Below are 17795 nucleotides of genomic sequence, written 5' to 3'. Positions count from 1 at the left end.
ATGGCGTCGCCGGAGCCGCATCAGGAGCGTCAATCACTGAAGATTAATATTAGCCAGGATGATGGAGGCAAAAAATCTGCTCCAATATCTTTTGGTTTTAGTAAAACATTAAGCAGGGCCAAACCAGGGAAAGCGGAAGAGCGAGATTATTTAGTTGAAGTCGAAGGGAAAGAACTAAAAGGGTGAGTTGAAGGCTAACGTTAGCTAGGTTAGCAATAGTCTCATTTGAAAGCAGTATAATGTTGATTGTTTATATCTCATCGTGTGCTTCAACTCGTGTATGTTTGCTGCTTCTACAGAACAAAACCGGTGGAGAAACCGAAGGAGCTGGTTATCCCGTTGATCCACAAGAACCGCTGGTACCGGCAGGATGCTGAGCGAGGGGACAAGAGCAGCGAGGACAAGACCAAAGATCCGCCCCAAGAGGTGCAGGACACGGTGGAGTCTCAAGCCGTCAAAGAGCTCATCGAGGGTGTGTTGCTCTATTATTCGTTCTGTTTGTTTTGGATGTGTTTTGAAACTTAGTGAGATGTATAACAAGGAAACATTTTGGGGCACCCACAAATATAACACTGCTATAAACTTACACGATTCATGACATTTAGGCTGGAGTATTAACTTCAGTACAATTGTACATGAATATTGTAATAATTTAGTGTTTGAAAAATGTCAGTGTACTACACAAAGTTGCCTATGATGCTCTAAAAGGCTGTCCAAGTCGCTAACTAGATATTAAAACACAACATTGCTGGGTTTGTTTACTTGTGCGATGCCAATTTTACCCTACGGTTTCAGATTATGGCAGTAAATCAGAAGGATTTCACTTGTGAAAAAGAATTCTGCTTAATTCTATTGATGTGTACTATTGTACCTCAAATCTTAAAGTAAAAACAAAAAAGTACTTGCACTTTAAGTTTACTTTTAAATCATTGTTTTCATTCTTATTTTTGTTATAAAGAAGTGCTTTATTTTTATGTGTAGACTAACATACTAAAGCAGATAAAAAGTAGATTATTATGATTTTAACTTTAGTGTGTTATTTGATATTACATTTAAAAGGTAATATATTTTAAATATACTAAATTACAATCATTATTACAAATGTGTAATTACAAATACTTTAATTACACAACATACAAGTTTCAATAGAAATGACAAAGTATATTGTAATTTACTATAAAGGCTTGTCATATTTCAAAGACAATAGAAGTAATTTTGAAATTACATATAAAGATATACTAAAGTCCTACTTAAGTGTGTCAAAATGCTCTTAAGTTCAACTTATTGCATTTAATATAAATTTAAACTAGAATACATTTTCATTTAATTGCGAATAACATGCGATCATATGTCCAAAAACATTGCATTCTGTTCACACTTTAGTGTATTTTTTTAACCTACATTATTTTTTTGTATGCTAAAGTATGCAACTACATTTTGACAAGGGCTAATGGAGGAATCCATGTGCTTCCATATGCAGTAGTTTTTCATTGATGTAATGCTTGACATTAAATGCATCATCAATAATTCTTAAAACTCAATTGGTGTGGCAATAATGTGGCTTAGTGGTTATAGATCTGGGATGGTAAGTCAAAGGTTATATGCTGAACTCCTTCAGTTATTGTACTAAAAATACAGCGAGTCACTTTTTTTTTTTTAACAAGAAAGCATTTACTAAATGAACAATAATGTATTAATGTAGTTCTGTTTGAATGTCATCTACAGAGTCTCAAAAACACCAGGAGAGATGGAAGAACGGACCACAGTCGGATCCGAACCTTTCCATTCCTCTTCTCATGCAGAATCAAGCTCCTGAGGGCTTTGAGGATGGTGACAAAGTCAACGTGGATTTGCGACCAGAGTCGGTAAGTCCATGATGGATAAAAAATAAATAAATAATGAAGGACCGGCATCCCTGTTTTAGCCAAAGTTGAGCCCCTCTGCTGTTTTCGAATAGTCTATTCAGCAATGAAGGTTGGTTTTCAGAATGGAGTGTTACACATTATAAAAGGGTTAGTTCACCCAAAAATGAAAATGATGTCATTATTTACTCACCCTCAAGTTGTTCCTGAACAAAAGAAGATATTTTGAAGAATATGAGAAACCAAACAGTTGATAGGCCAATAAAGAGGCCCCATGGACGTCCATAGTATTTTTTGTTGGAGCCCATCAACTGTTTGGTTTCCCGTATTCTTCAAAATATCATCTTTTGTGTTTAGCAGAAGAAAGAAATTCATACAGGTTTGGAACAACTTTAGGGTGACAACTTCATTTTTGGGTGAACTATCCCATTAAATTTTTAAACATTTAAAGGCTTTTGCAAATACTTTGTCTCCTCTTGAGAATCCTGCACATACGATATGTTTTTAGTGTCAAACTCATCATAGCAAATGCTATTGAATTAAATGGAAAAATCTTGTAAAGCAGGATGAATCTGTCCTTATAGATCTAGAATGAGTGTGAGGTTATACTACAGAACGAGACTGTAGTGTGCACTCAAGTCTAATGGACTCTATACAAGGACATGACTGCAGCATTAGTGTGAGGCACAATCATACAGATTTAACGTTCTTTGAATACTGTGAGTTGAGAAATTCTAAACATTAATGGTTCAAGAATTGAAAATTGTTAGTAGTATTTGGTTTTCTCCTTCTGAATTTTGGTACAGTTTGTCTAGCTGAACAAAATGGAGCTAAAACTGAGCTGAGTTTGCTAAAACAATGTCTAATGCTATTAGCGATTTAGCTGTGACTAATAGCCAAAAGTTGTTTCATAAGAAGAATAGGTTAAAGGGTTAGTTCACCCAAAAATGAAAATTCTGTCATTTATTACTCACCCTCATGCCGTTCCACACCCATAAGACCTTTGTTAATCTTCGGAACACAAATTAAGATATTTTAGTTAAAATCCGATGGCTCCGTGAGGCCTCCATAGGGAGCAATGGACATTTCCTCTCTCAAGATCCATAAAGGTACTAAAAACATTTAAATCAGTTCATGTGAGTACAGTGGTTCAATATTAATATTATAAAGCGATGAGAATATTTTTGGTGTGCCAAAAAAAAAAAAAAAACGACTTATATAGTGATGGCCGATTTCAAAACACTGCTTCAGGAAGCATCGGAGCACAGATGAATCAGTGTGTCGAATCTACTGTTCGGAGCGCCAAAGTCATGTGATTTCAGCCATTCAGTTTGACACGCGATCTGAATCATGATTCGACACACTGATTCATTTATGCTCCGAAGCTTCCTGAAGCAGTGTTTTGAAATCGGCCATCACTAAGTAAGTCGCTGTTTTGTTTTTTTGGTGCTCCAAAAATATTCTCGTCGCTTTATAATATTAATATTGAACCACTGTACTCACATGAACTGATTTAAATATGTTTTTAGTACCTTTTATGGATCTTGAGAGAGGAAATGTCCATTGCTCCCTATGGAGGCCTCACGGAGCTATCGGATTTCAACTAAAATATCTTAATTTGTGTTCTGAAGATTAACGAAGGTCTTACGGATGTGGAACGGCATGAGGGTGAGTAATAAATTACAGAATTTTCATTTTTGGGTGAACTAACCCTTTAAATATATTTTGTTGATACACTATCATTCAAAGTCGGGGTTGAAAAAACACAAAGTCTTCAGACGTTGAATTTTAACTTTACATGGCTTTCTAAACATGCGTCTCTTTTTTGCGAGACGCAAGTGCAAAGGTCAAATGTGTCCGTCTAGTACATGTCTACATAGAAAACAATGGAAAAGCAGTGCAGAAAATGCATTGTGTGAACAGTTTTGACTTAACCAAGATCTTCTCCACATTCTCTATTTCTGCAATGTTTCTGCAATCTAGTGGGTTAAACTGTATAGGCCAATAAAAACATTAAAACACAACATCACCATCACTCATTTCTTGTGCCACTGATAAAGCTGCCTGACGCACATCTAAAATTCGTATACACCGTTTTTGATGTTAAATTCGGCGAATATTCGAAATTTGAATTTTATTTGACAACCCTAATGGATGGATTACAAAAATAAAAACAGAATCAATTTTGATTTCATCCATACGTAAATGGAAAAATGGAAAATTGTTTCATAAATTCTGTCTCATTAATCATTTAAAAAATATGGACCTCATTAAAAATCTCATGTTAGTATGCTATCTGTTTAAAAGAGAAATGGCTATTATTGGTGTTGCACCAATTTGTACTTGCTGTATATGGCTGTTATCAGATTTGTATACATATAAATCTCTTTGTTAATTGCAAATCTGAGCCACATCAGTGTGTTTGAACATGCTGAGGGTTTCTAATGCAATTGTAGCTGTTGATTTGTGAAGTGTGTTTTATTAAAACTCATTAGTGTTCCATCAGTGTATGTTCTGCAGCTCGGCTGGTCGAGCTGTTGTCCAGTAATGGTGCCAAATGTGGTGTGAGCACAGGGCAGTTCAAGGTCATTGTACATGCAGTGCTCTTGTTACATTTACTGTGTGTGTGTGTGTGTGTGTGTGTGTGTGTGTGTGTGTGTGTGTGTGTGTGTGTGTGTGGGATAAGGGCGTGTCCTAATGAAATGAGTGATGAAGAAATCTCCTGCTGCATCCAAACAGCTTACTCTGCATAAACCCTCTCTCTCTGTCTTACACACACCTCCAGTGTCATTTTCTCCTGCAGTGCAAGTCCATCACTTGTAGATTGTTGTGAGAGCGCCAGCTACAGCTTGATTAGGCTTTAACACGGCTCAGTCATTATGAGTGAATTCTGCTCTGCCTGTCAAAGCGCTTGTTTATTCCACTACGTAAAAAGAAGCTGTAATATTTCATCTAATTATCAGCTTCTCTGTAGGTTGAGGTGTGTGTTTCTAATTAGTGTTTTGTGTCTGAACGTGTTTTCGGTTGCTTTGTAAGTCTGTGCGTGTAAGCTTTTGCTTGATTTCTCTGTGGAGATGTTTGAGATGTGTGTTGAATATTGATCTGATTCAGTCCACAGAAGCCGACTATGAACTTGTTCCTGTGGAGGCTTATGGGTTGGCCATGCTGAAGGGAATGGGCTGGAAGCAGGGAGAGGGAATTGGACGTACATTTAAACAGTAAGGACCTCTTCTTTTTTCTTCTTTTTTTTTTCAATTAAATACATTTTTCAATGAAATTTTTTTTCATTCATGTAATAAAAGTAATTAAAACAAGTGGGGAGGGAGCAGAAAAATGTAACCTGTTTCTCCAACATGAGCGCCATGACTCAAGTGTGCCACTATAGCCTTGTTCAGACTGTCAGTCCATTCCAATTTTTGATCCGATTGAAATCCGATTAGGTTTATCAAGTGTGAACAGCAGAAAATCACATGAAATTCGATTTTTACAAATACATTTCGAGTTACTTATTTATATGTGATTTGAAATACTATTTAAATCGCCTTACTGGAAATTCGTTTCAGTCTGACTGCTCAGATTGGATTTTGCGTGGTTTGTTACTTTCTCATGCCACATAAAACGTAAACGTCAGATGTTGTTATAGGAAACATGCTGAAAATCACTGCAGAAACAAGGTTGTGTTGTTACAAAGTGCCGGACGAGCAGAAACTTAGAATATAATGGGGACATGTTGAATTTTGATACCAGCGGAGATGACAGCATGGAAGAAAGCCAAGCATACCAGCCTCCTACGTTTTTGCCGCTGCCTTTAGAAGACGCAGTAGTCCAGCGCGGCAGCTACACATTGTCATATTGTAAATAAGACAACATCTGTATTGCAAACTCCTCCATGTTGCGGTTGTTGTTTTTGGTGTATACCTACCAACACAACGTCACTGCCATAGATACCAATGCAGATATTCTGGAAAACGAAAGAGAGCCACGGGACACACAAGTCGGATCAGAACAGTTGTGATACATGGTTTGAACAGTCAATCAATTTAGATCAGATTCCAGTTAGATACTCAAATAATCAGATTTTGACTGACAGAATGACATAGCCTATGTGTTCTAACCGGGAGGCCACAGCTTCGACTTTAAAGTGGTCTTTCATTTTTGTTTTTCAGTAAAAAAAAAAAAAAACATTTTATTTTTTTCATTTATTTATTTTTTAAAATGCCCTTGATTCTCAGCATATTCATATGTTTTTGTTTGTTTGATTTTTAATTTCCGTGACAGCTTCTGTGACACTTTTTATGGTGAGAAAAGTGTATGGTAAAATTATATCAGATTTTTAAAATCTATTTTTGCTTAAATATATTTGGATTAACTTTGTTAAATTTCTTTTCTTAAAGTGTTAACTGGATAATAAAAAATTGTTTTCTCACAGGATTAAACCTAGGGCAATCTAATAAAATATCCTTGAGGAATAAATGATTTTGACAAAAAGAACATGTTGGTGGATCTTCTCCTAATATTTAAAACTTCTCAGATGTTCTTGAAAAGCTTATATTCAGAAGTACAGTGCAATATACCATCATAGCCATCACAATATTAAAAATTAGATGTTTTAAAGTTTTAAATTCTACACATTCTTATTTTTGATTTAATAACATTTTTATTATTTATTATTATCTTTAATTATTAATTATAGCCTAAGTGATGGGTTACTCATTCATCCCTAATTGATATGTAGACCCCTTTTATATAAAATATACTGTATGTATATTTTATATAAATATAATTGTATAATTAATTTCCTTAACATGCTTAACATTTAATTTTCAGTAATTAAAGTGTTTAGAAACAAAGTATTTAACGTTTGTTTGAGAATCTGTAAAGAATGACCTTATATTTTTGTTCTATAACTTCAGTTGCCTTCTTAAATGTAGTTAACAGACTTATTTTTCCTTTAAATCGCATAAAACTGATAAAAATGTTTTAAAAATACCATTCACTTAAGCATACTGTATCAGTGATTCATAAGATATTAGAAATTACAGAACACAGAAACTAGATATTTTATTTTTAATTTAATAGTTATTGCTATTATTGGTCGCACCACATGATGTGTGGTTGCTCCAAATGACACAAAGACCTTAAATATCATTAAAAATCTATTTAAAGAGATCAATAAACAATCAATTTTATACAAAAAAAAAAAGATTTAAACCAGATTTTATAAAAATTTCACAGATTTTTTTTTAATTAATACTTTTAATTCATCAAGGACACATTAGGCCTAAATTGATCAAAAGTGACAGTAAAGACATTTATAATTTTACTAAAGATTCTATTTCAAATAAATGCTGTTCTTTTGAACTTTCTATCCATCAAAGTATCCTGACAAATGAAATATATATATTAATCATAAATGTTTCTTGAGCAGCAAATCAGCATATTAGAATGATTTCTGAAGGATCATGTGACATTGAAGACTTGAGTAATGGTGCTGAAAATTCAGCTTTGATCACAGTTTACTATATATTCGCATAGAAAACAGATATTTTAAATTGGAATAACATTTCACTCTTCTCCTAGCAAGGTGTAACTCCATTCTTCCTGCAGCGATTTTAATACATGCATAATTACCAAACTGAAATTACATGCTCTCATTTTTCATTTTTTTCATATTGTACAATACAAACATAAACTGTCTGACATAGTTTTATAAAATTACCCAAATTGCATAAAAAAACTATTCCAAATGATACTAAAATAAAGTACTTTATGTATATAAACCATCAATTGAATATAAAAGCACAAAAACTGCCAATATAGGACATATATCTATCATGGAAAACACTCTGCAGTGGTCGCACCACATGATATTTTCAAATTCAGTCAGAAGCTAGCTTCCCACAAGAGGTCACAATGGAATCTGTTATAAAAGTATATATTTGCAGAAATAACTTAATATTCATTGTTTTTTTGAGGTCATACCACATGATATCCAAATGTGGTAACTACATACCAGCCGTTAAAAGGTTATTTTTCCCCCAATTTAAGACAGTTACAAACCTGCTCGCTGCTTCCATGGGTTCTTCGCAAATTGGTATATGATGCAATTTCCTGTCTTTGAATGGATTTCAACATGAAAGTCCCAAAGTTTTTTGATGGTCGCACCAGATGATATTTCATAAAATGGACATCATCGGACAACGTTTGTTTGTATATTAAAGGTGATAGAGAGGATTTTTTCGTCGACTGAGAAACCAAAGACTGTTAGTGAGTTTTTGAAATGAGCGCATGCGTAAGAACAACCCCCCTCCTTTCGAGGGAACGCCTCCCAAAACTCGTGCACGAGTAACGGAACACGAGTGTTTACCACCGGCATTCGCTGTATTGTGTTAGAGGATTCATTATGTCGGACTCACCGCAGGTAACTCATAATCTGCAGTTGTTATTCCTGTCTCCGGACAAAAACATTGCATGCGATGCCTGTGGAGTGTGGAAAGTTACTGGAGCGCACAGCCGCACTTGTCTCTCACAAGGAATGTCACGGCAGTGATTGACAAGCCAGAGGGCCAATCGTTTACGCGATGATCGCGTAAACGATTGGCTGATGTTTTTAAGGCCCTACCTCGTGCACAGATGATGTATATTAATATTATTCCTTTCAGTGCACCTAATAAATAGTCTTTTATCAGTTAGTAAAGACAGTTTCAAGTAATATTGCAAAAATGTATAAAACAAAACATCCTCTTTAGCACCTTTAAGATGTAAATATAAATACAAATGCTTTGCGATTTTGTACAGGATTGCAAAACATGTTGGAAATCATGCCTAATAGTGCAGAAAATGAATTTGAATAAATTTAGAGTAATTTCAAAGACATTTCCAAAACAGAAGTTATGGCCGGACGGTCGCACCACATGATATTTTGAAAAGTTAAAGTGAGTACATGCAAGGGAGAGTTACTACATATATGGTATCTTTTTATGCATATAAACCAAATTAACTGAAACAGAAAATGTAGGCGTCACGCCCATATATGTATGTTTTTGTTTTTATAATTTTTTTTTATGATCTGTAGGTCTCTAGTTCTCACTTTAAAGATTAATTTTTGTTCAGTACTGCTCATCTACACTTGTGGTTATTTTTGTTTTTAAAGCTGTCACAGTTTATCTTCTTTAAAATAATGAAATATTATCAACAGCCATACATCCAGCATTATAAATCATCTCACATTGACCATGTGTTTTAAATGCCTCAAATAGCTTTTTGACCTCTGCAGTATCTCTATAGTTTTGTCACTGTTTTGTGCGTTAAGCGCTTTCTAATGCACGTGATGTTTGGCTCTCTGCAAGTTTTTTCCACTCATGTTTCCTTGTGTTAGGATTACTGTCCCAGTTGGAGACATTAATGATGCGAGATTATGATTTTATGTCAAATGCAATGAAGAATTATTTCAGACCGGCTGAGGGAATCTTTGGCGCAGACTGGCCGCACACTTTTTAATCTTTTGTGCTTACGGGCCCATCTGTCCACTTGTATGGACATGGAAACACACAGGCTGCTCTTTATGAGGGGCGGGATGCTGGCACACACGTGATGGAGATTGTGTTAGCTTGTGGTTTGTTTAAAATGTCCTTAAAGCTCCTTGTTTTGTTTCTTTTCTTACCTGTTAGAGATGTGAAGCCTATAGAGCATCAGTTGAGGCCTAAAGGACTGGGTTTGGGTGCTGATCGCTCAGCCATTAGAGACCTGGAGCCCGGCGTCCCCAAGAGACCCCCTAAACCTGGTGATGAGAAGGGTAAAGAAGAGGAGGCACTGGTTCTGGGGCCTGGAGGATGTGTGCAGGTCCTGGCAGGAGCCCATAAAGACCTGTACGGGAAGGTGAGTGGACTTTACTTCAACCAGATTCACTTCTATGACAGTAATGGAGAACCAATGTACTGACACAGTAAAAAGCTGTTAGAATTACATAAGATGGAGCACTACAAGGATTCTTGTGAGCCAGCAAAGCACATCTTAAGCATGAAATATTAGTGATCTAAGAAAAGTATGAGATTTTATACCCATGGCCTTTATATCCTTACTGAAACCAGATTGAATAGCCCTGACCATGTAAACTGAAGTGCAGAGGTAAACTGCACACAACGGTAATTACAAACGCTGTGTCTGGAAACCTGTTTGCTTTGACCTTATATCTAGTATTAATGCTTTTATGCTGTTATTGTGCTGTAGCCTGGAATATTATATTAATATATTTTATATAGAGACACAATACATTGGAGATATGCTTTTTTTTTAATAATAAGAATTATTCCTGTATTAGAAAACGTTGTTGCACCAAGTTAGACTACTATGAAGGGTGGCCCTTGGGTTTGCTAAATCTGGACCTGTTTATATCTACTAACAAACTTTAAAGCTGTAATATGTATATATAAAGTTGATTTATCTTTTAATTTATTTTTAATTCTATTTTTTAAAAATATTTTTAAGGATATCACCTTTGGTTGTTGGTTAATAAAATTTGTTAGCACCCTCTCCTGTCAATTAATACATTTTAAGAAAATAATTTCCAGATTTTTTTTTTTTTTTTTTGTTGATATATACAGTGTTTATCTGAAATCTAATCTTTTGTAACATTATAAATGTCTTTACTGCCACTTTTGATTGATTTAATGCATCCTTGCTGAATAAAAGTATTCATTTCTTTAATTTCTTTTCAAAAAAATAAAAATAAAAATTCTTACTGACCCCAAACTTTTGAACGGTAGTGTATAATGCTACAGAAGCTTTGTATTTCAGATAAATGCTGTTCTTTTGAACTTTCTATTCATCAAGGAATCCTGAAAAAAAAGTACACAACTGTTTTCAACATTGAAAATAATCATAAATGTTTATTGAGCAGCAAATCAGCATATTAGAATGATTTCTGAAGGATCATGTGACACTGAAGACTGGAGTAACGATGCTGAAAATTCAGCTTTGCATCACAGAAATAAATTACTTTGTCAAATATATTTAAATAGTACACAGTTATTTTAAATTGTAATAATATTTCACAATATTACTGTTTTTTTACTGTATTTTTAAATTAATAAATGTAGCCTTGGTGAGCAGACGAAACTTCTTTTAAAAACATTAAAAATCTTAGTGGTTCCAAACTCCAAAATTTTATATATATTATTATTATTATTATTATTATTTATTTATTTTTTTTTTTTTTTACTTGAATATAATAGTCTGAGTGACATTTATTCTTGATCTCTCCCTGTCTGTTTTCCTTTTTTTTTTTTTGCTCATTTTGTCTCCTTTTCTTCTTTCTCACAATGTCTCTTTGACAGATAGAGGGAGTGGATCCAGATAATGCCAGAGTTGTAATCAAACTTGCCATTGGCGGAAAGACAGTAACCATCATTCAGCACTCTTTAAAACTAGTCACCCGCAAGGAATACGACAAATACAGCAAAGACCTCAGTAAGTTTGCTCTTGCATCTATATCCATTGTTTATATACAACTGAACACTGGCAAATTGCTTTGAATTAGTGCATATAGTATTTCTGGCCAGAGTTTTCCAGTTATTCTACATACAAATCAAAAACATTGGTCATGATTTTGTTATTCTTGCTAAATCTGGTGCTTCTCCATCTGTTGTTCCATTAAATATTCTATTAAATATGAATAAAGAAGAAAATTCATTCACAACACATTTAACGTCCAGACTGTGTCATGGTTTCTTTTGAAAGTTAATGTCCAGTGGGAAATAATGTAATGCATGGCATTTTTTTATTATGATTTCATTGGATTGTAAAAGTGAGCTCTGATATTATTAGTTAATGTGCACTGATGAATTGTGCTTATAACTTATCGTAAACTGGCTCAGTTTTGGTTTCATGTTGTTTTAAATGGTCTAAGAACAGTTGAGAATACAGACTGAAGAACTGGCTTGACTTTGTAAGGTGCAATTTGAGCTTGTGGGAAAACAAGCTGTTTGGGTTCAAGCGTTTAAACCCAAAACATCATCAGCAAGTCTTTATTTTTCTGTAATCAGAAGCTGTGTGCTCTGGGATTCTCACATGTGAAGCCAGTTTCATGTATGCAAATGAATTTTAAAATTGTAAATACTGCTTTTTGTGCTTTTGAAAAGACAATTAGTCATTTTATTTACCAGATATTTAGCAAATGAATTGTCTATGAGTCCACTTGTCCTTTAAAAAAGGCAAAAATCCTAGGCACTTACAATGGAAGTGAATGAGGGCAATTCGTAAACATTAAAATGCTCACCATTTCAAAATCATAGCCACAAGACATAAACAATGCGCATTAACATGATTTTAGCATTAAAAATGCAGCAAACCCTACATTTCTAAAACGGCTATAAAAATTAATTTAAACACCTTTACAGCTCAAATAGTTTTACAGAAAAAAAAATGTATGCAAGTGCTTTTATAAATTGATTAGCTTCTATGAGATTAATAAAAATATTAAATTATTAAAAATATCATATTAATAAAATGATTCCACACTTCACATTTCTGCTTTTAAATTCTCCAAGAATTGGCCCCATCCACTACCATTGTAAGTGACACAAAATAACTTTTTTCTCTGTCTTCCAGGTCGTCTTAGTAAAGCACACAAGGAAAAAGAAAGAGAAAAAGAGCGGGAACAGCAGAGGGAACGAGAGCAAAAGTTAAACGGTAAAGATGAGAGAGGAAAGACAGATAGAGATCGGGAGAGGGAGAAGGACAGAGAGAAAGATCAGAAGAAAAGGAAACACAGAGAATCAAGTGGAGACAAGTAAGTCAGACATGCAATAACACAATATTTTGCATGTATGTTATTGAATTGATATTTATCTGTTTGAACTTACCGTTCCTCCCAGAGAGAAGCCTCCCCCGGCAAAAGAGTCGCGTCCCTCCCCACCAGCCCCCTCATGGCTCCAACGGGACCTCCGTGTGCGGTTCATAGATAAAGCATTCAAAGGAGGCAAATACTACAACTCAAAGGTACTTAGTATAGTGAGCCTGCTTCTTTTAGTGTTGCGAGAGATTGAAGTGTCTGTACTGGTGCTTTAGGGGGTAACACACAGGACGTGTTCTTGTTTTCATAAATACACTGAACAGAATTTTTTTTAGATTATCCATGATTAAGATATTATGAAGCCATAAGATATTAGTATAAATTTAAGTTAATTTTTTTAATTGTGTGTTTAGATGAGAGTTGAGGATGTCCTGACGCCCCACACTTGTGTGTGTCGTACAGAGGACGGCAGGCTGCTGGACGGTACGACACTCTTTCACCTTGACCATTATAAGAGGCATTTTTACAGTGAGGCTCTGGTCTAATAACTGGTTTTAAATTTTACTCATTCGTCTGTTTCAGATATTAGGCAGAAAATGCTGGAGACAATTGTACCTAAGAACGACTCAGACAACATTATGGTGGTTCTGGGAGAACACAGAGGACAGGTATGACAGATTCACTTGTTTGTATAGTACAGAATGGCTCTGTTCTGAATCCTAGTGGACCGCCTACTTAGACAGCATTGTAGGCCTGATAGATACACTTCTGAACTTCATAAACAATGCACGTTAACATTATTTTAAGACATAAACATAATTTTATGTCTTAAAATCTGAACTTCTTTGTTGTTAACTAAAACTATTAAAATAATTTTCATTAAAGTAAAGCTAAAATATAAATATTACATGAAATACTTAAACTTAAAATAAAAAGAGATGTTGGCTGGTTATTAAAATAAAACAAGTTAAAGGTGCAATATGTAATATTTTTGCAGTAAAATACCCAAAAACCACTAGGCCAGTTTTATATTTTGTTCACTTGAGTACTTACAATATCCCAAATGTTTCCAACTATTTGTAAATCGTGAGAAAATTGCAATTTTAACCAAGGCTCCGGGACGTTTGAGGAGTTGCCTGACAATTGCGTCATACCTGCGTTAACCCTCTGTATGCCTCGGTTTCTGGTTTTATTTTGTAGAAACCATGGAAACACCAAAGACGCTTTAATATATTACACATTTTAATAGACAAGAGAACAACTGTTTTGATATATTTATACACAGAACGTATTGTTGTTATATAGCTCAACACGTCTAGTCTTATTGTTTAAATAAATTTTCTTGATTTTTTTTTTGCGAGTACCATGCTTTACCATGCCTCAGAGAAAAACAATATTTTGTAATCAAATGCAGCTTTATTTTTAGTAACAGTAATTAGGGCTGCACGATTAATCGCATGCTATTCTCACGCGCATTTCGTCAGTAAAGCCGGTTCCCTGATTACCGCTAAATCGCCATCACCTGCTTTCAAATGAAGCGGCATTTAATAGACAGAGCCGTAGATCACTGAAAAGCCACGCAATATCGCGTTCATATCGCAGATGAATCGCCTGCGATAATGAACGCGATATTGCGTGGCTTGTCCGTGAACTACGGCTCCGTCTATTAAAAGGCGCTCCGTTTAAAAACAGGTGATGGCGATTTAGCGATAATTATCAGGAAATTTTAATTTGAAAGTGAACTAATCCTTTAAAATTAACTAAAACTTAAACTGAAATTAAAATAAACTCAAAAAAAATAGCTCATTTAAAATATTAATAAATAATATAGTGGTATAAAAATAATACTAAAATAACATTGCTTATACCTCATTTGGGCCAAAGGCAGGCAGCATGGTATTTATCCTTCACAGATGAGGAAATCCCAGAATGCACTAGAAGATGGATTTTATTTTAGTTGTTTTCACTACTAAAATTAGTTCTACCTAATTAAAATTAAATTTTTGTGTGTAGCATGTATTTTTGTCCAGAGAGAATTGCGTTGTTAGCGTAGCATCATGCTAACATGCCTTGGCTTTGAAAGTAGCTGCCTAAGTAGACGGCGAGGCAGCTCTCAAGAATCTGGAACAGAGCCCATAATTTATTACACTTATTTGAAATGAATCTTTGGTCCACACATTTTGTCACTCCTGTAATAGTTAAGTCTTTCATAATTTGTCATTTACTTCTATCCATATGGGAAGATGTGCATTTCTGCTGTAGAATCATAACACATGCTCTATCATGCAGGTGGGCCGCATCCTGAAGCGAGACCGAGAGAAGTGTCGAGCCATGGTTCAGCTGGACCGATACGAGGAGCAGCTGTTCACACTCGACTATGACTCCATCTGTCATTATGTGGGTGGAACAGATCACTGAGAAACCAATTGGATGATACGACACACCTTTCATCATCCCAACCCTGTTCTGATTGGCTTCCCTTAAAGGGATAGTTGACCCAAAAATGAAAATTCTGTCATTGTTTACTCTTATAGTGTTCCAAATGAGTTTTCTTTCTTCTGTTAAACTAAAAAGAAGATATTTTGAAGAATGTTGGTAATCAGACAGTTTGATGATAGCCATTGACTTCCATAGTATTTTCCCCCTACTAGGGAAATCAATGGCTAATGGTTACCAGTGTTCTTCAGAATATCTTCTTTTGTGTTCAACAGCAGAAAGAAACTCATACATGTTTGGCTGAGTAGATGATGGCAGAATTTTCATTTTTGGGTGAACTATCCCTTTAATTGCTAGTGACCAACATATCAGATACATTACATTTTTAATACAACCAAGACTTAATTTATTTTGCTAGTTGTGTTGTATTTTTAAATGCATCTGAATGATCAGACACGTGATCCTAAAACAACATAATATCCTGTTAGTAAGAGTCTGTTGTTACAAATCCACATTTTGCATATTTGGTGTTGTGCTTAGAAATGTGAGCGGGATCAATGATATAAAGTGACATTTTTCTCTCTGTATAGTGATGATGAACATTTACACAGGTCAGCCTTGTAGCATCAGTGTTTGAGTGTCTGCTGCTGATCTGGGAAGAAAATGAAATTGCATTTTGGCCCAATGTAATTAAGTAAATGTAAAAAACAAAAAATCTCACTGCCAGTTAATTAGAATCCAAACACTTTTGAAACGGCTTGGTTTCTTAGTCCAACAAAGATCTCAATTTATTAAACTGTTAATAGTTTGTACAATGTTATACACAAGCCACCTAGAATTTCCACTCATGTTATCTTTTTATAATAAAATATTAAAATTCCTTCAAAATGTCTTTTGAATTGATCTATTAAAACATCACTCATCCTTAACCCTATAAAGCATACTTCAGTGTATGTAATACATGAAATTCTAAGGCCTCTATAAACATGATCAACTTTCTTGACAAACCTGTTGTACACAATCATGCTTTTTTAAAAGGCCTTTTAGCATGATTTAGAAAAGATTTTTATAAAGTTAAAAGTAAGAATGACATATATTTCAAGATGAATATTTACTAGACTGAATCAATTTAGGTTTACTTGCTTAACCGGACAATTTTTTTTTTATAGATTTTTCCTGACACTTAATTCATATTAGGCTAAAGTATTTTTTTCATTTCAAATGACATTATGCTAACGTTAAACCGCAGCCAATGAGCGTGAGCATTCTCTCTTATGGCGCATTTCAACATGGCGAAATACACTGAGGGCTATAATGAGCACACACTAAAAAACAAACAAACAAAAAAACAGTATTTTTGTTGTTTTCCAGTACAGATATCTAAAAAAATCAAGATACATTTACTTGAGGAAAAAACGCTTAAGATTTTTAGACTTATTTTCTTAAAATAAGACAATGTCTTCCAGTGAGAATAATAAAACTTAGTTTTAAAAAGGGAAAACAATATTTTTTGAACCTGACAGGTTTTTTTTGTCTGTTTTATACAAATTCACTTAATTTTTTCAGTATTCATGACTGTAACTGGCATCATTTTTTCATCTCAAGTAAAGATTTAAGAATGAATTTGTGATATATATACACTACCGTTCAAAAGTTTGGGATCGGTATGATTTTTAATGTTTTTAAAAGAAGTTTCATCTGCTAACCAAGACTGCATTTATTTAATTAAAAATACAGTAAAAACAGGAATATTTTGAAATATTATTACAATTTAAAATAACTGTTTTCTATTTGAATATATTTTACAAAGTAATTTATTCCTGTGATGGTAAAGTTGAATTTCCAGCATCATCACTCCAGTCTTCCTTCAGAAATCATTCTAAAATGCTGATTTGCTGCTCAAGAAACATTTCTGATTATTATCAATGTTGAAAACAGTTGTGTACTTTTTTCAGGATTCCTTGATTAATGAATAGTTCAAAAGAACAGCATTTATCTGAAATACAAAGCTTTTGTAACATTATACACTACCGTTCAAAAGTTTGGGGACAGTAAGAATTTTTATTTTAATTTTTTTTAAAGAAATTAAAATTAAATGAATAATTCAACAGGGATGCATTCAATCATTCAAAAGTGACAGTAAAGACATTTATAATGTTACAAAATATATTTCAAATAAATGCTGTACTTTTTAACTTTCTATTCAAAGAATCCTGAAAAAAATATTGTACTCAAATATTTTGTACAATTGTTTTTATTGTATTTTTAATTAAATAAATGCAGCCTTGGTGAGCAGACGAAACTTCTTTTAAAAACATTAACTTCTTTTTAAAAACTTTTGAACGATAGTGTGTATATATATATATATATATATATATATATATATATATATATTATAATTTTTTTTTTTTTTTGAGATTGTATTGCAGTCTTCATTTCATGTGTGTATACCATTCAGATGACTTCTCACAAAAAACCTAAGTGTAGATTATTTCAAATTAACAACGAAACCACTGAATGCACCTTTAAAGGTGCCCTCGAATGAAAAATTGAATTTATCTTGGCATTGTTAAATAACAAGAGTTCAGTACATGGAAATGACATACAGTGAGTTTCAAACTCCATTGTTTCCTCCTCCTTATGTAAATCTCATTTGTTTAAAAGACTTCCGGAAAACACTTGGATCTCAACATAACACTGACTGT

General features: G+C 34.0%; 1 protein-coding gene across 1 annotated transcript; it reads left to right on the top strand.

Annotated features, from left to right (window-relative positions):
• Window positions 1–16483, top strand: gpkow (G patch domain and KOW motifs). The gene is made up of 11 exons (XM_067393967.1): window positions 1–182; window positions 300–472; window positions 1726–1865; window positions 4974–5080; window positions 9533–9740; window positions 11198–11330; window positions 12471–12651; window positions 12737–12860; window positions 13068–13137; window positions 13237–13322; window positions 14944–16483. The coding sequence occupies exons 1-11, from the start codon at window positions 1–3 to the stop codon at window positions 15070–15072; spliced, it is 1533 nt and encodes a 510-aa protein (XP_067250068.1). The 3' UTR covers window positions 15073–16483.
• Window positions 16484–17795: the final 1312 nt, after the last annotated feature.

This window comes from Chanodichthys erythropterus, chromosome 9 (genome assembly GCF_024489055.1).
Source record: "Chanodichthys erythropterus isolate Z2021 chromosome 9, ASM2448905v1, whole genome shotgun sequence".
NCBI lineage: Eukaryota > Metazoa > Chordata > Actinopteri > Cypriniformes > Xenocyprididae > Chanodichthys > Chanodichthys erythropterus.
The sequence above is the reverse complement of the archived record's forward strand: the minus strand, read 5'-3'. Positions and strand labels throughout refer to the sequence as shown.

Excerpts from the sequence above, each read along its gene's own strand:
- gpkow (XM_067393967.1), top strand. The coding sequence starts at position 1 with ATGGCGTCGCCGGAGCCGCATCAGGAGCGTCAATCACTGAAGATTAAT. Across the intron at positions 473-1,725 it reads CGTCAAAGAGCTCATCGAGG|AGTCTCAAAAACACCAGGAG; the intron begins GTGTGTTGCTCT and ends TGTCATCTACAG. Across the intron at positions 12,861-13,067 it reads GCAAATACTACAACTCAAAG|ATGAGAGTTGAGGATGTCCT; the intron begins GTACTTAGTATA and ends TTGTGTGTTTAG.